General features: G+C 38.2%; 4 protein-coding genes across 4 annotated transcripts; all 4 read right to left on the reverse strand.

Annotated features, from left to right (window-relative positions):
• Positions 1 to 187: 187 nt before the first annotated feature.
• On the reverse strand, positions 188 to 5,503 carry LOC111860525 (5-hydroxytryptamine receptor 3A-like). Its single transcript, XM_023844300.2, has 10 exons — positions 5,394 to 5,503; positions 5,026 to 5,116; positions 4,580 to 4,749; positions 4,239 to 4,283; positions 3,669 to 3,775; positions 3,142 to 3,311; positions 2,126 to 2,289; positions 1,740 to 1,950; positions 1,445 to 1,648; positions 188 to 1,109 (listed from the first exon to the last, which is right to left on the reverse strand). Exons 1-10 carry the CDS (start codon positions 5,409 to 5,411, stop codon positions 808 to 810), a joined length of 1,482 nt encoding a protein of 493 aa, XP_023700068.2. The 5' UTR covers positions 5,412 to 5,503; the 3' UTR covers positions 188 to 807.
• Positions 5,504 to 7,987: 2,484 nt separating this feature from the next.
• Positions 7,988 to 10,248, reverse strand: LOC111860450 (receptor-transporting protein 3-like). The gene is made up of 2 exons (XM_023844188.2): positions 9,464 to 10,248; positions 7,988 to 8,960 (listed from the first exon to the last, which is right to left on the reverse strand). Exons 1-2 carry the CDS (start codon positions 9,607 to 9,609, stop codon positions 8,621 to 8,623), a joined length of 486 nt encoding a protein of 161 aa, XP_023699956.2. The 5' UTR covers positions 9,610 to 10,248; the 3' UTR covers positions 7,988 to 8,620.
• Positions 10,249 to 11,777: 1,529 nt separating this feature from the next.
• LOC111860449 (uncharacterized) lies at positions 11,778 to 18,349 on the reverse strand. The gene is made up of 5 exons (XM_023844187.2): positions 18,214 to 18,349; positions 15,610 to 15,936; positions 15,049 to 15,207; positions 13,779 to 13,816; positions 11,778 to 13,265 (listed from the first exon to the last, which is right to left on the reverse strand). Exons 1-5 carry the CDS (start codon positions 18,272 to 18,274, stop codon positions 13,107 to 13,109), a joined length of 744 nt encoding a protein of 247 aa, XP_023699955.2. The 5' UTR covers positions 18,275 to 18,349; the 3' UTR covers positions 11,778 to 13,106.
• A 3,353-nt stretch (positions 18,350 to 21,702) lies between these two features.
• On the reverse strand, positions 21,703 to 23,937 carry LOC111860480 (neuromedin-U receptor 1-like). The gene is made up of 2 exons (XM_023844228.2): positions 23,106 to 23,937; positions 21,703 to 22,692 (listed from the first exon to the last, which is right to left on the reverse strand). The coding sequence occupies exons 1-2, from the start codon at positions 23,935 to 23,937 to the stop codon at positions 22,301 to 22,303; spliced, it is 1,224 nt and encodes a 407-aa protein (XP_023699996.2). The 3' UTR covers positions 21,703 to 22,300.
• Positions 23,938 to 24,702: the final 765 nt, after the last annotated feature.

The raw sequence follows: 24,702 nt of genomic DNA on the forward strand, positions 1-24,702 counted from the left end.
ACACTTATCAAGACACTGCTTCAAGATCTGAAGACAGCTGTTCATGTCAGACAACCACCAAACAAAAAAGAAACATTGAACAGTATGTGTCTGGAACAGTACATGGAAATAAATGTACTAGAAGGAAATAAAATTTGAAGAAAGTGTCAGCTAGACACAAAAGATGGCATGACTGCCATTGGTGGAATATTTCTGCTTTTATTAGATGAGTTACTTTTTCATTAGATGACTTACATGAGTAAATGGAGGTACAATAGGCTAGTCGAGACTTTTCATTATACTTAGCAGTGGCTGTACATGCAAAGCTACAGGGTTTATTTTCCATGCATATGGTTCTTTATTCTACCATCATTGGCCAGCTATAGTCATTATAGCCACACTTGAAGCTACGAAAGCTATCTGTAGAAAACCCAGAATGTAGGAAGTGCGTGAATGCTAACGTATGTACTTTAAGCTACTTTTAGATAATAGTTTTTCGACAATCCAGGGTCACGTGTATCTTTAAACTAATTTGTCATTAATGACCACACTTCCATGTCCCCCGGAAGTAAAATCAGTTCAGTGAGCTAAAAGCCCAAATACCCAGCTAAGAGATGGCATAAAACTATTTTCTAGATTCCAGAGGGTTATTTATGAGGGTGAATATTACATCACTTTTTTCGAAAACAACATCGAGAAAGCTGTCATAGAGCCGCTGTCAGAATGACACCAATTACAGGAAAACCAAAATAATGCAACTGAATTGCTGAACGAGTACATGTAAATCCTGCAATTAAGATAGACTGGATTTTGACATACAATGGCAATCTACTGGGAAGACCATATCACCCAAAAAACAGTAAAAGTGATAATACTAAAAGAAATGAAGAGGAGATAGAGGATAAACAGAAACCGATCGATGATGTGTCCAATCTGGGTCCACTCGTCATCAGCGCGGTAGTCTGGGAGGTGTTCCTCTGCGTGACTGCGAATGGCTAGAAGGTCCTGACTCAGTTTCTTCAGCTCCTCTACAGCTGGACCCGCCAGTCTTGTCCTGTCCTGGGCCTCAGTATCCTTTGCTGGCTCCACTAATTTCATGGCATCATGCGAAATGAAAAAGGCTGAGGAAGCTAGAAGAACGTAAAAGTTACAAAAGCCATAGACATACAAGCAAATTAGAGTATGGTCACAAAGGGTGAGCACCTAATCCATGTCAGTGGGGACATTTTTGCTCTCTCCTAATTCCCTGGCAAATGGGAGAGAGCAAAAACACGGACCATCTGGGGTTCCGCAAGGCCTGGGTTGAGAATCCCTGCCCTAGGGTAACATTACATAATGCCTTATTGTGCAACACAGAGCTTATATAATGTAAATAATACCTACATAACCACACATAATTGATGTATGTGACTTATTAGAGAATTACACTTCTGTCGTTTGCATGATGTCTTTGACGTCTTCATACCCTCAGTAGTAGTGGAGTGGGTATCTGTCACCTGATCACCCGGTTTCTGGGGAAAGCGAACAAGCCAGGCCAGGTATTTAAAAACGAGGATCTTGACCCAGTGAGGTACTGCGGAGTGGTTGGATTTGCACAGGATTTTGGTAATGATGATAGTCTCCAGAAGGCTTGCTACCATCAAAGCCAGGCAGACAGAGAAGACGACATCTAACGACAGAAGAAGAGAAAAGGTCTAGTAGCTAAATATGTGTTATTGATGTCAAAAAACAATGTCATTGAAATAAACTTAAAAATTTACTAAGGAGTGGAAGTCTATTTCCGGTAATAGGTAGCAAATCATTCATGATGAGCAGGAATACAGTGTAGCCCAAGATGATGGTCATCTTGAAGGTGGCACGGTCTACAGCCTCTGGTGGCAGAAGAAAGCTTAAGAGGTCCACGATCATGAGGAAGCAGCTGGGGATCAGGAGGTTCACCACATACATGGTGGGCCTGCGTCTCATGACGATCTGAACGGAAAGGGAGGAACCAAATTCTAATACTAACATATATTGAGAAACACGCTACCCATGATAACTAACATCAACTGTTCTACACAAAAATCAATCTCAACAGCTTTCCAGAATTTGAATCTGATTCCTGAAGTTTCTTAATATAACACATTTTCACTTCTAAAATACTCACATGGTAGACAATTGTGTCATAAGTTTCATTGGAAAAATTGTATTGAGTAACTTTAATAGCTTTGATGTCTAGTAGTTCCCACTCCCCAATAGTCGTCATCACCAGCTTGGAATATCTCAGTGTCTCCTCGCCTGAAATGCCCATATCCACCCGAAGGTCATAATCTGCAGAGTCAGAAGAATGTTTCCTTACACAAAAAATTCATGGAGTTAGTAACCATATGTATAATTTAGGGTAATGTACCTTATATCTCACTGTTTTTTTACAACTGCAATATATTGATCAATGGCAGTTGCTCAACACCATACTGGTCACAATAGGAAGATTAAATGGCACTGTAATCAGTGGTAAGTCACGATGAATTAATTTTTATACCCTCTCTGACATTGGCACACATGCAACAGGCAAGTCCCCTATGTTGGTGTTACTGGACGGTTTATTTCTGGTAATTGACTAATCGTTTTCCAAATTGGATTAATTTATTTTCCCCCATTTTGTCTTTACTGTGGCCCGACGGTAACTAATGTCAGTCTTTGTCTATTTTGTCAGTACGGATGCTCCACTACTTACGAACTTTCAGACATAGGAACGAAGAAGACTATAAGTCCAAATTGTGTTCATTAGGCTCCCGTTTCCTGTCCGCAACATCAAAATTTTTTTCTGCGCGCCAATTCCGCCTAGTATGACTTCTTTATAATCAGTTGTAAGTGCATAATGTTTCACAAATATCAACAGTTATAAATTTTTGATGCGACTTTGGGCCCTGAATGATGCTCTTTGATTCTGCGCTAGTTAAAGTAGTTTCAAAATATTAAGGAAATTCTATACAATGCACTTTATATATAAATACACACACACACACACACACATATATATATATATTACTGATTTAAATGCTACTGTATTATATGTAGCTCTTGTGATTGATAGTGTTCTTTTCAAGTAACTACCCAATATTTTCTGATTTTAAAGTCGTTGTGAAACATTGTGGCTTATATAACCTGTGTGTCTCTCACCAAGGTACGTGTAGGAATTAAAGGTCAACGAGCAGTTCTGGACATCAAACGGAAAGGTGTAGATGTCCAGGTTACAGGAGCTGATGGCTCTCACTGGCCGGCTGTCAGATACCAGTCCAGAGGAGTACAGGTACACGTATGTGGTTTTGGGGGAAGTGTCACCATCCATGCTGCAGGAGAAGGGGAACGGCAGCATTATTGCTGCAGAACAAAACAACTGCAGAACTGGAGAACAGAAGAACACAGTCAATACCCATAATCAACTGCCAATTTCTGCTTATGCTATTAACAGATATTTAGCTAACTTCATTAAACAAGAAAATGGAAAAAGGCAGATTTATCTTTACGTCGATCCAGAATTTATTCAGCAAAGCACAGTCCAAGACACCAAAGTCAAGACACCAAAGTCCGTCCACTCATATAAACAGGCGAATATAGGTAAACAGAGATATGATGGATAAACAGACAAAGAAAGAGCAGACAAACAGCCATATGATACCGGAAGCTGTAGGCATACTGGCACTCACCACTCATTAATACCAATATCTGGCACCCAAAGCTTCTTCCTGGGAAGAGTGACCACTGCTGTTCCACACTGCACAGGGTCCCAGCTCAGATACTCAACGTACCATTCCTTTATGGCACAAAATAGACTTAAGGGGTTAACACGATTAGGACCTTTCATGATTAAATATGCATGATTAATAAAATTACATGTGAATTAATTATAGAAATGTTGGTAACGTTTCACTTGAGGGGGAACAAGTGCTGTTATGTAGTACACTGCAACTTAATGTATTAATCAACCAGAAACTGTTAGTTACACACTGATCCCATCTTCATTCATCATTAATTAGTCATAATGGTTCATGTATTTCATGCAGGAACTATATTTGCTAATGATTTGTATTTAGTAACTCAGCTACTTAGTTAGGTACTTGTGGCCCCTCAAGTAAAGTGTTACCAAAATGTTTTATGTTCGTATGTTGACTTTAGTCGTTTTGCTCTTTATATTTTTTTCCATTTTTTTTTCTGTGTATTTCATTTAACTTGCTGTATTAGTTCAAGCTCCATTCATAATTAAGCATAATTCTCACCAGGTTAAGCCAAAGGTAAGTCGTTAATATCTGTGTCTTTTCATCCTACAAAAGACAATAATTTAAATCGATAGAGCAGTCCATCAAAACAAAAATAAAGCCAAGTATAATGATTTTATGAATAAACAATTTTTGCACGGTTTAAAGTTACACGATATTACCTGGGAAATCTACAGAATACAGCACATCTGAGCTTAGTTAAGCTAGCTTTCATTTTCTAAAGTGTTAAACCTGATGTGCTGCGTTTTAACCATGCAGAAGATGAGTAAACATGGATACAAGAAGGAGCTACTGCATGGTAACTAACAGTTCTGTATTAGGCAGCCGTGCATTTCACTCACCACCCCGAGGATACTATAGAGTGTTACTGAGAGAGTGACATTGGTGGGTGTCTTCAGGCTGTACACGGGACGGACGGCGCTTAGGTAGAATGTCTTTTCTATTTCCACGTAGAGCGATTTAGCATCAGGCTGGGAGCAGTTCAGTGTTACAGCACGCGTTATGTTTGGAGCTGCAGAACAAGAGTTTCCATTTACCATCCCATTATTATATATGTCACTCGTCCTTTCATTCTCCAGTTTTACCGAAAATCCAGTTATGTGCGTTTCACATAAAATATTTTGTGGGTGACAGCAATTATTATTATGAGTTATTTTAAACACTAATTCGCTGCATAAGTGAAAGGAAAAACTGGTTGCAACTGTCAAACAGCCATTTTAATATACGATTTAAGGGTTTTTCTATTAGGGAGTTCCTATGGAGATTAGTGGTGAATCTGAGCTCTTACCATAAAGACAGAGAATGCAAATGAAAAGCGCCAGCTCTTCCCTGCCGTTCAGCCCAGGGATACCCGTCTGAATTCTGGGAGCTGCTCCCCCCTGTGGTTTCATGTGGAATCGAGGCAAGAAAAACTTTACAGTACAGCTTTACATTCAACATTCTTACATGCACAGTAGATAAATGCTAGTTTGTTTGTAGTTTTCAGTTTAACATAATGATCATATTTTAATATTTACTTTTCAAACGTTTAATAATGATGAAGGGTTAATTTCGACTTTACAAAACAATACACTAGCACAGTTTGATATTATACAACTTTGTATTTTAAGCATTTAATTTATTAATTTGAATCTTATTAAATAAAACTCACAGTACCTGCACTCTTTTGTCCATTGGAAATGACAGTTCTCTCAGTTAGTTACTATAATCAATTTTTTTAATTCAGTCTTTGAAATCATGCAAATTATGAAGCTGTTGAGCAATCGTGTTTCTAATGGCTAACAGAAAAGTGAATCCTATTTTCAAAGGCCACTCATTGCCTTATATAATTTTTACTTGGGGGTGGGGTGTTCAGTCCTGATATAAGATATTTGCATATAGTTTTACCTATTTATATACAACAGGTGTCTGTGTTTAAAAATAAGATGTGTCCCATGAGTTTGGATTAGACACATAATTAATAGCTGCTTTGTTAAAATCCTGCAAAATATAAACTCTTCCTTCCTTGGATAATATCTAAATGAGTCATACATTTATTACCATGCATTTTGATGTATTCATGGCCCTGTTAAGGTGGTTTCATGGACAGCACGGAATCAGTGGTCACCATTGCCGCCTCACATCTCCAGGGCTTGGAGCGTTGAGTCCTGCCCCAGCTCTGGGTGGAGTTTGCATATTTCCCCATGTCATGCCCCAGCCACAGTCCGAAGCGGCCAATAGGGAGCCTCGGGGGAATTCCCGGTGGGCCAGTCAGAAACAAAATAATTTGACGGGTATAAAATTGAGCGAGTAGGAAACAAAATAATTGTACGACTTTAAAATTCTTCAACGACGTTTGAGAATGTTAACCAGTGAGTTTTCTGGAAAGTATTCTGTGGAAATAACAGCTGCCATCCTGAACTTCATCCCCATACTGACCTTTTCACCTGGAACACAAATTTTATGAATATATACCATAATAATCTATTTATATCTCACTGTCCTAATACTTTTGTTTCTCAATGTTGACAGTCAAAATTAAGAACTAAATGTTAGATTCAAAATGAAGCTAATGCAAAGCGTACCTGGCTACGGGCTCAGATCTGCAGAGTTCACCTTGAAGCTGGGTCAGATTGAGGTCAGATGTCTGCACAAACGGACCACTAGAGTTGTTTGGGACCAGATCAAGACCAACTCCTCTCTAGGGTCTCGGTCTGGTTGTTTTGGTCCACACCATAGTGCAATTACTGTGTTCACACCTGCCCAAATGAATCACCCCAAGAGAGAAATCGAACCAGTGTCCATTTTAACTGGACTAGAAAATGTTGGTGTGAAAACACCCTCAGGTTGTTTTTGGTGAATGCCCCCCCCCCTCAAAGGCATATTTGAAACTAAAGGCTTATTACTCAATGCAGGGTTGCCAAGTTTGGTCAGTTGGCTGGTATGAGATTTTCAATTCGAGGCAAGTCTGCACACGCAATTACATGCATGTAACAGTTTTGTTACTCTGTAAATAGTCTGTAGGGTTTACAAACAACCCAAATCTTTTGATATAGCTAATTTTAGGTTTATAATGGTATAATATAGATTTGCCATAAGATTTCTTGTGTGACCATGAGAGTCTGAAACCATGAGTTTATGCCAGATGCGTGAGAGCTGGCAACCTTGAGAATATATCAAAACGGGAATCAATTGTTTTGTGGGTACTGATAGATAACCCTTTAAAATATTAAGAAAAAGTGTCGGTATCAAGTTTAAAGATTCTCAAACTAAACACTGCTGATAAAACACCTCCAAAAAATCAAGCACGTAAAGAAATTTTTTCAGTCACTATGTTTTCGAAACAGTAGCCCAACATGTGAACATTTCGTTTAACAGTGTTACATTTTTGCACACATTGGCTATTTGTAACAGTTGGTGTCTCGTTTTTGCACCAAAACACCCAAAACACAAACAGAAACAAAAGGCAACACCTTGTCAAATGACACTGTTTTAAACTATTTACAAGCACTTAAACTGCTCTGAACTCTGTCCATTGTCATATTCATTTAGCTCCCCTGGTGCCACTCCTTGTAGAAGTTTCTGCATGTCACAACAGGATATGAGTCAAGTTGATTTGAGTCACTCATGCGCTGCTGATCTGAGTCGACTGTGTTAAAGTATTAAACTGTTAAACTATTCAAGTAATAAAGGACTTTAGACCATCTGCCAAACCTGCACTCTTGTCAGTAATTGGAAGTTAAGGGTTAATCTCATGTTATTTGCATGAACTTTCATAAATTGGCTAATTACCTTTAACTGTCTGTATTGACTCTGACAAAGCCCTTCACAGGAACTGGACATTTAGATTTTTTTTCTGTTTGCCTTGCTTTTAGTTGATTTTCAGTTTTAGTTATTTTTAGTTAGTTATTAGTGCTTTTCTACTTGGTATTCAGCGTTGATGCATGCACAACTCAAATCCACGCTTCAGATCCTGGAGTGACTCTGCTTTCGATAATGCAGAGTGTCTCTTGGCAGAATATGCAATACTGAGTAAACATAAAACAGCAAACTTTCATCCACCCATCCATTTTCTGTAATCGCTTGTCCTGTTCAGGGCTGTTCAGTCTGTCCCCTATACCTAAGGCTATATACACAAGGCAGGGAACAACCCAGGATGGGGTGCCAACCCATCACAGGGCATAGTCACACACCAATCATTCACACATACACACCTACGGGCAACTTGGCAAACCTCAGCATGTTTTTGGGGAAAACAGAAACTCAAATGATATATTTCAAGGGCTTTTTTATTGCAATAAATAGTCAAAGTTAAGATGCCTTTTTCTTCCCATTCTTTCAGAAAAAAAGAGAAGGTGAGTTACAACGTCTGAGCTGCATTTGTAACTTAGTGTTATATGGGGGAAAACGCAATTCAGAAATACTCATTACTCTGAATATTTTTTAATAGGCTACTGTTACTACAGTAGTTTTCCAGTTCCCAATCTCTTAGGCAGTACATGATCATGGGACAGGGGATTTATACTGTAAGAATCAGTTTAAACCAGCAACAAAAGCATTTTTTAAAGATGAAAGCTGCCATTGATTGAAGATGAAAACATAGCATTGCTTTAGAGGAGTATATAATTATATTGTATCTGGGTTCCTCTTACAACACAGTACCAAATAAGTTGCAGTTTACAACCTGGTGGGTTTGACAAGTGCATTGTTTAACCAAACATTTGATTTAGAAACTTTCATTCATTCAGAACAGTTCATGTTTCTGTAGTGATCATTGAAAAATATTCAATTTAATACACAAACGCCATCAACATTGCTAGTAATATTGTATATTTCTTATGTTTTATATATTCCAATATGCTGAATGCATGTGACATTGTTAGTGGCACGACAATGTTCAGAAGTCAGCTTTTAGTGCAGACGCCTTGGAGACAGGCCTCACAATGGCTGGTCTCATGCGGACCATCTACCTTCCCATCAAAGTGGAAGAACTTCCCCTTCTCGCCACAATCCTCCTTGTAGCACTTGATTCGAATTTTCTCCATTAGCTTCTCCAAAAGCAGGTCTATGTTGTCCGTTCGGAATCGGGGCTCCTCAAAATCAGGATCTGCACATCTCCTGCACTTCTGTTTGTAGAAACGCACCTTGACGGTGCCCCGCTCCTCCTGCGTTCTCAGGCGCATGTTAAACACCACCTTCACCCTTTTTGAGGGCCACATATTCTTGCACTTTGAGCATTTGAACCTTGGTTTGGAGAGACATGGACACAGTTATTAAGGAACAATACAGCAAGTACACAGATGATTATAACTGGCTCAGAGAGTGCATGAAGAGCTCAAGCAGCATTAGTATACATCATATTGATTTTTTTTAACATATAGTATACAATTTTGAAAAGGAACAATTATTAAAATTGCAAAGATTGCTAAGTTTTCTTTCCTCTGACAGTAAAGCTGTTTTAGTGGAACTTGATAATCTTGATACACCAGGCTTGGGCAGCATTACCGTAATGCGGTATACCACCATATTTTGATTTACAGTTTCCTCATTTGGGAGTGTAAGAATTAAAACTGAACATAATTCAATAATAGCAAGGAATCCACCATTAGCACCGTATGGGCAGTCATTAAGTCAGATAACAGGACAAAAAAAGTATTCATTCTTAATTGCACAGTATGCTTCTATCAGGTTTTGAACACCCTATAGAATATTACTTTCTCGCCTGAACAGCATCATGTCAATCATACCTCCCATTGATGTTGCGGATGTACTCCATCCATCCATGTTCTGGAGCGTTTGCTATGATCGAATCATCACGTTCTATCTGCCAGCTATCACTTTTCCCCAGTTCTTCTATCCTCTTCTGGAAAATTTCCCGCCATTCTCGATTCATGACTTTTAAAATTGATTTATTTATTTTAACTTGTATATCAGTTTCTTGACTTGTACAGCTGCTTGCTTGATTCTCTCCAGCCTGTACTCTAGTTCCTCTATTTATACTCCTGTATCTGCGAATACAGTGAACTCCAGTGAACGCCAGGAAAATGAAACTGAAACTCAGTTTTTATGAGCCTGTCCACCCTGTTTCTAGTGTTATCGCTCTATCTATGGAAACAGTGCACTGCAAATGTTTTATTTATAACCATGACTAAGTCACTCTGTAGCATGTATTATAAATAAATATATGTGTCAATTGAAAAACTGCTATATTTTCTTTTTTTTTAATAGTTCCTTTGAATACATTCTTCAAAAGACAACAAAGACCTTCTTCAAAAGCATCTTGATTCAATGCAGTGGATGACCTAGGAATTGAAACTGTCTGCCAGAAGATCAGTATATTCTACTATTCCGTGGGATTATGAAACTGGTATTTACAAGAGGCTAAAATAGGTCAAAGACTAAATCATGTGTTACAATTATCACACTCCCTAATGCCACACAGTACTGATTAAAGAACTTTATTTGCAGGCAAGAAATGTACTCTTGCTAAATGCATGTTAAGCAACGAAAAGATGAGAGGAACAGGAAATGATCAGGCAAGCTGTTGTGCAAAGGGAAAATTGGACGAGGAGCAAGGTTTGTTCACTTCATTCCTTAGAAATCCTTCATCATTCTATATCTTTCAGTTTTGTTGGTGAGAGTTGGGAAAGGAAACAGAAAGCAATTTGAAAATAGCAATGTAAACACTGTCGCCACCTTGTGGATGAATTATGCATAGTTTTATACATTTGTAGACCGAGTTGTCAGACGTGGAGGTGATTCGTCGGGTAGAACTGTTGTCTCTGACACCAGGGTTGGGGGGTTGAATTCCTCCCCTCTCTGCATGTGTGGATTTGCTTGTTTTCCCCTTATTATGGTCATTTCCTCCTTCAAGCCAAAGACATGCATTTACATGAATCTCGAAATTGCCTGTAATGTATGAATGTGTTTGTGCCTGCAATGGACTGGCATTGCATCCAGCTGTTTCCCCTGCTTTCACATCACAGCAGTTTAACACTGGAAGAATAAGATGTGAGAGCACATTGACCACTATACATAATCATTAACTTTAGTCTTTCTTTCTGATATCTTCAGACAAATAATGCATTTTGGCTTTAAATATTTTCATTTGATGGTACATATAGTAGCTGGGCAAAGATGCTTGAACACATGCAGCAATTTTTGTCCTTGATATCAAGTTCATACATACAATTTTAAAAACAAATAGTTTTATCATGTTACAATATTTTTATGGTTTTATGCCACCTGACATGGAAAGTGTGCAAGCATAACCATGAATTGAAAATTGCCATTTTTGTCAAAATTTGAGTTAGGTCTACTGACTTTTTCACTGCACCAGGGAGAACACTTGAGGGCTCCTTTATGATTTAACATCTGGTCCACTGTTTTCTAAAACATCTTTCAAATAAAACCCCCTCTTTCCAATGGTACATTTGCAATTTGTGGACATATATATTTTTTTTAGTTATCTACTGGTTTTAAAATCACAGTGATTTATTTTTTCATACCAATTAATTATTTTTTTTAATTACTTTACCAATTTTAATAGTTTTCTTACTCTGCTGATTTGTTTGGGTGGTTGCAGCACCTGGCATTTTTGGACTCCGCGAAACAAATGTATTGAAAATATTTGCATTAAAGAAGTTTCGTACAATCATCTATGCAATGCTATATGTTCATTAAAGTATTAAAAAATGTCAGACACATAAAACATGTATGTCATGTCATTTACCCGCATGCATTTGCTTTGCGATATGGCTGGAAACTCTGCAGTGCTCTGACAGAAAACTTGTTTACAAAAGGAAGAGACGGAAAGCGCTGCGCGGAAAGTTTCGGCGAGCAAAGCGTCACATGACATCCTCGTAGGCCGTCTGCAGCGCTTCTCTTGACAGCGTTGCCTGTTTGTGGAGCATAGTGGGACTGTATCGGTTACAGAGAGTCACTGGTTATTTTTTTGTTGCTGTGCTTTTTTCCATCTGCCGTGGACAAACACAATCATTCTTAATCTGCTGTGTGGAGCATTTTGTGACGAAAACAAGGTGCTTAAGCAGTGATTGATGATAAGTGGTAAGAGTAGTTTGTTATTTTGTGAAAAAGTACATGCTATGTTTCCTTTATTGCTGTCATTTTGTTTAGTTGAATCAACATTTTTACATAAACAACATTTTACAGTTATTTAAGGGAATATATAATCTAAATGTCATTCCTCTTTGTTATAATACTTAAAATATGCAGAACTGTCAGCTTATTATATCAGATTTCATCCAGCAGTATTTCAGAATTTTTTCATTTCATATTCTTTTTCAGATCTTCAGATTTCTATAATAATGTATTTCACTCACAATATGTGTAATGTACATGACATAAATTTTATGCTAATCTTATAATTCTTTTAAGCATTTTAAAATTGGCAAATAGCTGCAATATTTATTCATTTAATATTGTATAGAATTTTATAAAGTATTAACAGTACATTTAACTGCATCAAGACACATTTTTATTCTCTTGCTTTTTGTGATTGCTGATATGTTTTTTCTCATTTTGTATCTATGTCTTAAAATTATTAACTGTATTTGTTTTAGACTTATTTGATTACTTATTGCTAGTAATTAAATTTTGTTTTTATGGTTGTTTTATATAAAGCACTTTGGTTGCAGCACTTTTGCTGTTGTTTTAAATGTGCTATATAAATAAATTGACATTGACATCAATCTAAATGATCATTTGGTACTAATTAGATTTTGGTATTAGCACTCAAATTAACAGATCACAATTAATAGATTGTTATTTATCTATTCATCTTGCGGATTAAAAAGAAATCAGTAAATTTTTTTAATATAAATCATTTACTGTCATTTTTGCAAATAGTGTTACATTAAGTTTATATACAGGACAGTAGCACCTTATTTCAAGATAAAATACGTATGATATCTGTAATCACACAAATATGCGTTTGGCACAGTGGTGGGCTGTTGTGTGTGCGGGTTTTTGCAGCAACTCCCTAACTAGATTACTAATTCGAGGACCGACTGGCTGAGGAGTCCTCACACCTGGGTTTGAAGAGCTGACCCAAAGGTTCTCCCAAAAACCTGCATACACACCCCGGCCCCCTCAGTCTTAGCACATGTCATTTGTCTCTCAAGTATTGCTTTGCATTACATAGCTCTTGTACCGCAAGACAACTCGATTACATACTTCAAGTAGTCTGTCAGTACCTAATCAATAGTGATATGTGTCCCTAGGTTAGTTAATTTACTAAAAGGTCCTACAATACTGAGGCAGTATGCATACACCGTATACAGTAGCATTTGAAGCAGTTCGAGGTGGCAGCGCTTTACGGAGACCAATGTCCTCCTGGCAGAGTATCTCCTCTGTGAGCAGCATGTACTTCTATCCCTGAGGAAAGGAGATGGTGGCATACTCCACCGTCTCCTGGAGCTTCACCGGCTTTCCGTTCCGCTTGGCCTTCTTATCCGCATTCAGGCTGCCGGGAAAATCCAGAGCCACATACTCCATCGGACACACCGACATGGCCGCCTCGCTCGGCACCTACGAAACACCAAGGTTTCTCAGTAACAGACCATACGCTGCACACATACATTAGACATGCATTTTTAAAAATTTATTTCTATTTAATCTAATAAAAAAAATGTATTATGATAAGTAATATATTCCCATAGGTCTGGGTATCACACTAACAAAAGACTCACACCTTGATAGAATTTGTTTAAAATAGTGCATTATAACTGCTAATTATGCTGGAAAACAAGTGTTGTAGCTACACAATATGATATTCAAATTGATGATGGTATGAATGTTCATAATCACGATATGGTATTTTATTGATATATTGCTCTGCCCTACATTACTGTTCATTGAGTCCCTTTTAATTCCATTTTTTTCATATTAGGTTCTTATTTTATCATGTCTTTAGCTGGTGATAGCTACCGATTTAGGCCTACTCCTAGACACAAGACATTAACAATCTTTGACTTAGAATGAAAAGTTCATTTCATGACGGGAAGCTTTGAAAAGTTTTAATACTATGAATGGCCACCTCACCTGAAACTGATTGCTGGAACGAGGTATTTGGTGATGGCCTGTAGGTATAAGAATACTTGTTCATATGTTTTTTCCCTTCACAGGTTTTCTTCTTCGGTCAATGACATGAAAGAACATTTAGTCATGACACAAGAGTTTTTTCGACACTTCCCAACAATACAACTGGCAACAATACAAATGACTATGAAGAGCCAGTTAAAAGTGATACTCTGCATTTGTTATTTTTTGCATAACGATATACAATACTGTGCAGAAGTCTTAGGCAGTCAAAGAAGTTGTTTACACATCTTCATGTTGGTATAGGACTATAATATTATGCTTGTCAATGTGTGGCAGCTCAACCATTTCAAAACCTCTACTAAACATTGATCTAGGATTTGTAGCAATACACCCATGTATTTTTTTTTTTACTTTTGAGTAAGAAAGATCTGCTTTGATCTGTTTCGCATTAGTATGCCCAGAGGAAGAATGTCGGTGTAGATCAAAACCACCTAGTCTACTTCCTCTGCCTTCAGAAAAGGCTTTAGTTTAGTTTAGTTTTCCAGTAATTGGTGACTGTCAGCTGTTTAAATATTATTAATTTCATTGTTTTGTCAACTGGAATAATGGTACAGAATGCTTGTCTTAGGAAAGGCAAACTTAACTGTTGTAGGATGCAAAAGTTCCCCGGAAGCACGATTCATGAGATTTTCACAAACAAATCATAATATATATTTTCCACAGATAACTGTAGTTTCAACCACCCACAAACTGCATAATTAAGAAAGGTAACCTATCAAATCAACTGTTTTCATTATGCATACAATCCAGTTCCCCTATACCTCTGCTTGAAGTCCATTCAATCCATTCGTAAAAAAAATAAAAAATAAATAATAATAATAATATATTATAGTAGCCCATTGGCATTCTCATCCAAGCATGGCTGGACTGGCTATCTGGCTTATGGTAATTTACTGGTGGGCTGGCAAAGTTTACTGAGGGGGACCCCATCCACACAACCATTCAGCAAAATATTATCCCCATAAATGGTTTGACTATGCCCTGACTATGACTAGACCAATCCTGTGCATGAACTAAGGAGGAAGCTGTCTAGGTTAACACTTTGAAGTGGTGCGTGTGGATTACTGAAGCCCTGAAAAAAATGGTTGGTCTTTGAGGCCTTTTTAATAATAGTGTAGCTCAGTGTTTCCCAACCGGGTCTTCAGAGACCCACAGACAGTCTAAGTGGTTCAGTATGGGCACCACACTGAGCTAGTGTGACGTCTCTTACCTGAGCTCCTCTTGGGGGTCTGACAGAAAAAACTCAGCAGCACTGATGGCATCATCACGGAGATGAAGCATAGAGCAATGATGATATACACATACAAGAAGTTTTCTGAAGAGGCCTCCTGGAAGTCATTTCCGTTACTTCTGTATGGTGGAGAAGAATCTGAAGATAACAGGTGAACAAATTGTTAGGGAATTTTAACGTCAATTTCAAACCATTTTCCTGTACTGGCTCAAGCTGCCGCATATTTAACTATTCATAATCATCTTTAAAACAATACTGATTTTATATCATTTAGTATTGTACAGAAATGTATAAAGTATTAACAGTACATTTAACCGCATCAATCTAAACGATAATTTGGAACAAGTACAATTTTTGATATTAGTATTATAATATTAACATTTAACACACTTAGCAGATTATTTATGTATCTTCCTATCTTGTGAATTGAACTCAGACAGAACTCAGATAAACCCTTTGCCTCAGTGTGCACTTCAGATACTTGTAAAGTTAGTAAAATGTGAGCGTTATATAGTCTGTTAATGGGGAAATTTGACATACCTGTCGTAAGCTCTTGGAAATGGACAACGAGAGACACTAATTTGCTCTCGTGAAAATTTGGTGAGTTGTCGAAGAAAGTGACATAGTAATTCCCGGAATCTGCCATAGTCAGATTCGAGATGCTCACAATCACTCCTTGGGAATTTTTTGTGAATGAACCACGTGTGCAAATGCAGTTAGTGTCTGCATGAGAACACTCTCCGATCTTCGTGCCGTCTTTGTACAGGCTAACTGTCTTCACTGTGTTCTTGGACATGATCTGGCCGGTAAAATTAAGCCTGACATCCTGACCGACTGTCCCTGTAATTTCCTCTGCTTGGACGACTTCTGTTCAGAGAGACGGTTAAGACAGGATATTAAAACAGAGGCAAGGTGCCCCATTATGATTTAGTACAGATTCACCATAACTTTTAAATGGAAAAAGTATGTTTATTACACAGCGTATGGTTTGGCATTTGTGCTTTTTTTCCTCTTTCTTTAACAAAAAGTGTTCCGCTTTCTTCAGGCAGCTATTTTGCCAGAAAATTATTGAAAGAAAAGTGCACTATTAATGGAAAGTTCATTATTAATGAAGATCATAGCTATTGTGTATTGCTATTTAAAACTTTGCCCTGCAAGCATGCTGTTTTTAATGGTCCAGTCTTGGATGGAACATATCTGTAGCAGGAACCAAAATATTAAATACTACTTCATAAAGAACATAAAATCCAGTAGCCAGAATAATGTTTTGTACTTTGGAATGCATATGTATACATAAGTAATTATAACAAATAAATAATAATAAAATAAATAGAAATGACAGCAGGGGTAGTAATGGAATATATTTCTAAAGGTTGAAACAAGAATTTCAGGGATAAAAAATGTGGAATTTGACATGGCTTCATCCAAACTTCGTTGAAGTTTATATAATGTCCTCTTGTCAAACTGTCAATGCATTATCACAAAAAATGCCGTCTAGTGTGTTACTAGCAGCTGTAATTTAGAAGTCAATGTCTAATAGTATATAATGGTACAAAATTACAAAAGTTACTAAATTTCCCCCCCATATGAAATGAACTGTATTATTACTAATTTTACAGTTTATATAATTAACAATAATAATTTAAACGACTTTCACAGAAATATATTTATGAATTGTTAAAAAGACAACTATGAATCTATATTTCTCATTTATAAGAGCTTTAAATAGAATTACATATCTGAATCAATCTGTTAAATGTGAATGGATTATTTGTTTGAAGCCCTCTTTAGCTAGAAAAAAAATCATATCAATTAGGTTAAAATTACAGATTATCAGCAGTTGACTGTTTTGGTTAGCAATTAATATATTACTACTGATGTACTGTGGAAGCAAATTTTCTACAATATCAGTGAGCTTTTTGATGCACAAGATAAGAAACATAGTATATCTGTCCAGAAAACTAAAACTCCAGTAAGATCTGTCAGGTCTGGAAAATTGGGCCGTCGAAGGTGATCTGGCTTTGTTTTCTGTATTTTTGTATTTTCCACAGATAAACAAGCTCCCTACCTGAGATATACCAGACTTATGGCACGGAACCACGTTTCCAAGACTGCAATATCTCATCTGCTCCGTTTTTCAACCGCTACTGATTAAAAGTTTTTTGTCATTTGAGTTTACGTTTCATTTAGAAATTCACGTGTTGCATATTTCTCCCAAGAACGAAAGACGCAAGATTGGGATTCACAGTTTTCTTTTCCTGTCCTGTTCACTGTTTAATTTACCTCGGAGGGTGCTGTTACGACATGGAATTGATAATCACTGTGGTCACATACAGTAATTTCATTTCAGAGAGGCCTTTCAGTCAAATGAAAATCCAGCTTTACATATGTCCAGCAGCATAACTGTAGGTAATATTAGTATGAGTCAGAGAAAATTCTAAAAAAAAACAAAAAAAAAAACGTGCATAGACCACATTTTCCACAAGGGAAAATTCAGACGGAGAGAGAGAGAGAAAGATGGAGAAAGGAGTGGGTATGTTTTTTATGGTTCTTTATTTAGTTTCATTCTACCTGGGGCACCCCCTTGTTTCAATCATATTTTGCAACGCCTACTACTTCAAATAAAAGTTCACATGGATTTTTAGTATTACTGTTTTAACCTGTTGTTTTCTCTTTTTGTTTAACTTAATAGGAGGGTTAAGATTACGATCATTTAATAAAGTGGCATTACTATGTCAACCGCATTACTTCAACACAAGTGCATGACTCTGTCAAACATTATATCACAATTGCTATGTATGAATAATAGAGCAACTATAAAACTATAAAATCTTACTGTGGATTATCTGTTTGGACAAAATATAATACTCAATTTTTGCATTTTTATAAAATCAAACATTTTAAATGGGGAAGGCCTTGTCCTGATTATTTAAGTGTTATTGTTATTTGTGGCATTTATTTATTTGTTTGATTTTGTGAATTAGATTTTGGCATTATTCTCTCTCATTTCCATCAATTATCATTTTTAAATAGCATAATGTCTTACACACTTGCTGTAATAAAAATGTAACAATATCATCTAACACCAAAACAAGATAAAAGTCCAACATCTCTGTAGTATCGATAAAAGTGACATGTACTTACCATGACTGAGTAACAGCAACGACAGATAGACGGAGAAGAGTCGCTTTATGGAGTAACACATGACCCTTGAGAAGCTAATATATAAAAATCGATGTGTTATAGTCTCTGCATCTGTGTCTCTGTCAGCTTGCTTTGCTTTGCTAACCCATTCTCTTTTTCTAAGCCTGTGGAATCGTGGGGGTAGTTCTCATATTTGTGACGACACAGAAGGCTGCAGCAGGTAATTTTTTTTAATCGGCATCATCATTAGTAATCTGTGGAACTACAGGAATACATGAGAGTATGTAGACGGTTGTTTTGAAGGAACAAAGGTTCCAGTTTGCATTTCCTCTAATTATATGCGAGATAACATTTTAACCATTGCCATATCTACATCTGAAGATTATATGAAAGTGAGACGCATTCATGAAAATGCACTACACTGTGCATCCGTTTAAAGGTGTCTTTTTTACACTGTTCTCAATAGATTAAAAGTTCCAGGTGGGTTTATACTTCACTGTCAACCAAAGAGAGCTGTTCTGTGTTATTAAAAATGCCTGTAGTATTAGATAATTTGCTGCATCAGTATGCCTGTGCTAACTCAATAGATACTCTGTCTGTGCTTTCATTTTTAGCTGAGGTGGGCAACACAGCATACATGGTCATGACGCATCTCTTCTTGAGGGTCCTACAAGCAGAAAGTGAAAGTGAAACCTTCTCTCAATATCCTTAATGGGGCTTTGTTGGCGTTGTTGTGTATTGACTATATTATTCATGTCTGGGAGCTTGGTAGATACATCTGAAGTTTTGCAACCAACTTAAAGTCAGAAAATATATTATTCAAAACAGTAAACTTATTCATTCTAGATGGGAATTAAGAAGTCCCCATAACATGAATGGAAAAAAATTACGAACAAATCCAGATATAGTTAAGAATTGTTAAGGAGGTGTGCAGTTCAGTTGGATAACCCTCTGGGCCAGTGGTACTAAGGTCCCTGGTTCGAGCCTGACTGCAGCTGAATAGTTACATGTCCTTGAGCAAGGCCTGTAACCCCCAGCTCCCTGGGTGCTGCAAAGTGGCTGCCCCATCGCTATGACCCCCAAGATGGGGCACAAAGAATTTCCACACAGGGGTTAATAAAGTGTCACCAAAAAAAGACTGCAGCAGAAATACTGGGGAATTGTAGCATGTTAGCATGAAAGAGGCATGCAGATTGATGCCTGAATTCGTCAGTTATGTCAGCTTTTATTGAGTGGAGGTCATTGGTTCAAATCCCACGGCTGACAGAGTGATTTAATACATTGGGCCCTTGAGCAAGGCCCTAAGTACTCCAGGGACTGACTGACCATGCTCGCTCCTTCTGATTCACTTGACAAAGGTTTTTGCCAAATAAATGTTAATTAAAAGAAACGATACTGAAGAATGGAGTTCTTATCATTGACATTTGCAAGAAAACACAGATGAACTGATGTCCTCATCACCTGACCTCCATCTTACATTAATAAAACAGTTGAAATTATTAAGGCTATTTAGTTTTAATAATAATAATAATAATAATAATAATAAATTGTATTTTAAAAGCACCTTTCTAGCACCCAAGGACATCGTACAATAAAGCATAAAGCCATAAAATACAGAGAATATAGAATAAAACAAGGGCTTAATGACAACCAGAAACCATAGATTTTATCATGCAAAGCTATTGGTAACATTAAAAACAAAGTACACAGAGCACAGTCATTTGCAAACTGTATCCTGCTCTGCAGTCGCCCTTTAATCATTTTCCATAAAAATTGTGAATCATACATTGACACTGTGGGTTTCTAACTTTTGATTCTTAATAAACATTAAAATATTTTCCTTTCTCGTTTTCGTTAAAGCAGCGTGTTGTGTCATACGTATACTCTGATAGACTTTCCAAGCATATACCAGTGACATTTGAGTGATAAATGTTTTTTCGTTTGGCCACGATTAAACTTCTTTTAAAAGAATTAAAGTACTGTATAAAGACATCAGTGCAGTGATCTGCTTTTCTATTGTGTATACTGTATAATGTTTATTTCTTAGCTCAAACTCTGAAATGAAAGGGCTGTGCATTACCCTGACTGATATTTAATTTCAGTGAATGTTTCAAGAATTAACAAGTCATATGGTAACTACTGACGAACCTGTTATGCATGAACTCTTCAGATGACTTTCACATCTCCCTTAAATCCATGTCACTCTTTTTCAGAATGATGATACTAAGAAAACTGCTATTTACTTTTGAATAGGTGCCATTTTCCATTGCTTCAAAAATTATTTTTGTTCACTTTGTCGGAAACATTACCTAGTTAATCATCATAGTCGGACATATAATAATATAATATAAAAACATACACACAGAGACACACACACAAACACACATAACTATATTATACATAATCAAAATAATCATAAATATTATGGTACACACCATGTTAACTTTGCCAGGTTGTTCCCCAGAAACGCTGGACTGAATTGCAGATGCCTGGTCTGCATGATCCTGCAGAAAGACAGCAGGACATATCGCATTCACCATTTACTGAGGTCATACTTTTGCTAAAAATACTAATTCTATGTAGTAATAATATACAGTGACTATTTCAAAGCCCTAAATGAATATTAAAGCACCCTGGCCAAGTACTAGAACCTGCTAACAAACTTACGAACAGGAGAACCACGGGAGAACTTACAATAAGGGAAAAAACTAGAACCTGCTAACCAACCTAAGAACAAGGGAACCACGGGAGAACTTACATGTACAATAACTGTGGTCCCTGTAAACCATCTTGTAAACCAGACCTACACACACACACACACACGCTGAAATTAATAGCCCAAAAGCATCTCTGAGACATTTCTCAACACTGTCCTTACAAACTACTGTCCTTATATACCAGGTCAGGCCCACACACACACACACACACATACACAACCACATTATACATGATCATGAGTCTGAAACATTATCGTACAAACCCTGTTAACTTTGTCAGGTTGTTCCTCAGAAATACTGGACTGAATTGTAGGTACCTGGTCTACATGATCCCATAGAAGGACAGCAGAACATATCACATTCACCATTTATTGAATAATATGCAATTTGTTTTAACTATATTCTCCAACATTTACACACAATTCTACTGAATAGCTAGAAGTTTAAAAAGACAAACTAGTGACTATCAAACAATTTCAACATTTACAGTTACAATACGATGATTTTTTGTGTAAAAAAACACCCTCACTGCCCTGTGAATATCTGAGTGGAATAAGACAGGAGGAGGCACAAAAACAAGTTCATACAGCACAAGTCATCTAATAAAACATCTAAAAACTATATTTCCAAAAGTGGTCCTCTGTAACAACCTACTATGTAACAAACAGTGTAACCCTTGTGCAGTGAAAATAACAAAAGGAATTACCTAGTATATTGTTCTTGATGGCCAAACATAATGTTATAATGGTGGTACATGAAGTGCAAAATACTTTCTGAGGTGTTACGTAGTGTAAAAGTTTGTGAACCATTGCTTTAGATCAACCCCCCGTCATGTCGCGGCAAGAAGGTGAGCAGGGAAGCAGGGAAAAGGAGCCAGGAAGTCAAAATAACGGGGTTTTAATCAGGGAAACAGGACCGGGGGAAGCACACAGACGAACGTCAATGACAAATCTGGCGTACACTGACTGAGACACCGACTAAATGCACAAGACTAGGCAAACGGAACAGGCAACAGGTGAGAACAATCAGGGATGAACACGAGGTAACGAGGTGGGCGTGGCACACATTAGGATCGGACGGAGCTGGACGTGACACCACCCCCCTGCTGCAGCTGGTTTAAAGACAATTTCTTTATCTTCCAATGCTTAAACCTTTCTGCTGTAATTGATTTTTAAAATGGGTACTTGTTTGTTTTGGAACTCATGTCTAATTTATTGCAACTGAAGCAGCTGAAAAGAAAAATCCAGGTAAAAAAATGATCACTTTCAGAGACTGTAAAAGGTATAGCAAGTTTGCCATAAACCATTAAACGTTAAGCATTAGGTAGTCATTGCGGTTGTTTTGTGGTCTTTGAGGACTGCATGTTAGCTTTATGTTAAAGTAGTGGCCTCATTATTCAGGATTCCATCCAAGAAAATGTTGCAGTCCTCTCCCTCTGTGATGGGTACGCCATTGGTGGATGGGAGTTCGCATATGGTGCTGCGCAGGGTCACTCTGGTCACGCTTAAGGAGTGCTTTCTGGCCACCGGGTGCCGAGTGCGACGGCACATCACCTCCCTGAACACATCCCGGAAGCGGGTGGACATGAGGTTGTACAGGATGGGGTTGGCGGCAGAACTGAGGTAGAAGAAGACGCCGGAGATGATGTGGACGTACTGGAACATCACCAGGTGTTCGCTGGTCCAGTGGCTGATAAAACTCCACATCAGACGGTCGGTGTGGAAGGGCGCCCAGCAGATCCCAAACACTATGACTAACACAACTGCAACAAACACGCACAATGAAAGCAGCTCGTTTAAAACCGTCATATTTCGCTCTTAGTCTGTACACAGGACTTATTAGAAATCAGAAAGAGGAACAACTGCAAGGGCCTGTTAATTAAATGCAGTTGACCCTGAGGACTGTTGTCCACATTTCAGTTTAAACAGTCATCTGGTTAGATTTGTAGGCATTACAGAATTTGAAGTGTGTGTACAGTAAGGTAATGAAATCCCACGACGACACAGGGAGAACATGCAAACTCCGCACACATGGAGCCATGGAGGAGACTCAGTCACTGGTCCCAGATGTGTGAGGCAACAGTGCAAACCACTGCACCAATAAGATGAAAGTAATGGGGTATGTTACTATATAGTGTTGGCAAGCTGCAACGAGAAAGGACAGTTAGACACTCACAAAGCATTTTAGTGACCTGCCGGTGGCGCACTTTCTGCTGCTGGCTGTGAGAGTTGCAGCAGCCATCTTGGTCGTGGGCGGACTGGCCTTTCAGCACCTGCTGAATCTTCTCCCGCTTCAGCTGCAGCCCAATGAGCAGGTACAGCCAGCTGATGGTGAACATCGGCAGCAGAAAGAAGAGCAGCGTGGTGATCTGGATGATGACGTTATACATCCAGCGTGGCTTTACCAGCATGCAGATAGCCGACTCTGGGATTTCCTGACCCGTGGCAGATGGCAGAGAGACTATGCCATGCAGGCTGGTGTTGGGTATAGCGCACAGCACTGAGATGATCCACATGGCCAGGATAACCCTCTTGGCATGGGTTCTGGTCACCACAAACTTGGCCTTGAGAGGGTAGATCACAGCTATGTAGCGTTCTACACTGAGGGACGTCACGATAAGAATAGAGGCGAAGCACACCGTTTCGAAGAGGAACGTCTTGAAGTAGCAGCCACCCTTACCAAACACAAAGGGGTAGTTACTCCACATCTCATACAACTCAAGAGGCATTCCCAGCATCAGCACCAGTAGGTCCGACACCGCAAGGCTGAACAGGTAGTAATTAGTGGGCGTCCGCATGACCTTGTTGCGGGCTATCACCGTGCAAGTTAAGACATTGCCCACTGCCCCCACGAGAAATATAAGCAGGTAAACAACGCACATGGGCATAAAGACAGAGGAGCGACGTGGGCCGAGATACTTTTCCAGGTATTCTTCCTGAGTGAGGCAAAAGTCCTCATTCACTGCAGTGAAGTTTGCCAACGGGTGGGAACTGCTGTTACATCTCATGCTGTAGGTACATTTTGATGCCCCACTCTGTAAGGTTTGCATTTCTGGTAATGAGCAGTTTTTGCTCTCCATTGCAGTGGAATTGAGTTGAATGCTTGGGGAGAAAGAGAGAGAGAGAATGAACAGGTTTAGATTTCAAAGCTTTTTTATTTGTTTCTACTAAACCAGTGTTTCTCAACCCAGTCCTTGGCGACCCCCAGACAGTCCACATTTTTGCTCCCTGCCAGACGTTCACATTTTTGCTCCCTGCCAGCTCTCTGTCATACGGTCCACATTTTTGCTTTCTCCCAACTCCCGGTACTGAGGACCGGGCTGAGAAAAACTGTACTAAACTATTTTTATCATTAGTTTTTGATGGTAAATATTGTTTTAGAAATAATAAAATACAACATAATCTGAGCCATTAATTCAAAAGCAAAATGAAGGTGAGAGAGGTAAGCATGGCACTATCACCGCAACGACTATAAGCATCTGTAAGGATCATTCCAGTTTATAGAGTATTATTGTGATGCAGTGTCTCTTATTTGCAATTCACTAAATCTGTTGCATTTCCTAAATACAGCAGTGACAGTTTAGGTAGGAATCATGTACAGTGTTTAATAGTCATAGTCATCTGAGTCTGAGGCTGTGAGCAAAAAAACAGTCACCATAGTAACTTTAGACTATTGAAAGGACACAAACCAGGTCACCTCTCACATATTTAGTTATGGCAGGTTGGAATTAGAATCAGAAAAGTAATTTCAATAAGGAGTCTTGACTCTCTCA

This window comes from Paramormyrops kingsleyae, chromosome 15 (assembly GCF_048594095.1).
Source record: "Paramormyrops kingsleyae isolate MSU_618 chromosome 15, PKINGS_0.4, whole genome shotgun sequence".
Classification (NCBI taxonomy): domain Eukaryota; kingdom Metazoa; phylum Chordata; class Actinopteri; order Osteoglossiformes; family Mormyridae; genus Paramormyrops; species Paramormyrops kingsleyae.

What these genes read in the sequence shown, in the direction of transcription:
- LOC111860450 (XM_023844188.2), bottom strand. Translation starts at nt 9,609, where the DNA reads ATGAATCGAGAATGGCGGGAAATTTTCCAGAAGAGGATAGAAGAACTG. An exon ending in ATCCGCAACATCAATGGGAG is followed by an intron (nt 8,961 to 9,463) that starts GTATGATTGACA and finishes CTCCAAACCAAG; the next exon opens with GTTCAAATGCTCAAAGTGCA.
- LOC111860525 (XM_023844300.2), bottom strand. An exon ending in CTTACCTTTGGCTTAACCTG is followed by an intron (nt 3,776 to 4,238) that starts GTGAGAATTATG and finishes TGTGCCATAAAG; the next exon opens with GAATGGTACGTTGAGTATCT. An exon ending in AAATAGACTTCCACTCCTTA is followed by an intron (nt 1,649 to 1,739) that starts GTAAATTTTTAA and finishes TTCTGTCGTTAG; the next exon opens with ATGTCGTCTTCTCTGTCTGC.
- LOC111860480 (XM_023844228.2), bottom strand. Translation starts at nt 23,937, where the DNA reads ATGAGATGTAACAGCAGTTCCCACCCGTTGGCAAACTTCACTGCAGTG. An exon ending in GCAGGTCACTAAAATGCTTT is followed by an intron (nt 22,693 to 23,105) that starts GTGAGTGTCTAA and finishes TGTTTGTTGCAG; the next exon opens with TTGTGTTAGTCATAGTGTTT.
- LOC111860449 (XM_023844187.2), bottom strand. Translation starts at nt 18,274, where the DNA reads ATGTGTTACTCCATAAAGCGACTCTTCTCCGTCTATCTGTCGTTGCTG. An exon ending in GTTGCTGTTACTCAGTCATG is followed by an intron (nt 15,937 to 18,213) that starts GTAAGTACATGT and finishes CTCTCTGAACAG; the next exon opens with AAGTCGTCCAAGCAGAGGAA. An exon ending in GTTCCAGCAATCAGTTTCAG is followed by an intron (nt 13,266 to 13,778) that starts GTGAGGTGGCCA and finishes GGTGTTTCGTAG; the next exon opens with GTGCCGAGCGAGGCGGCCAT.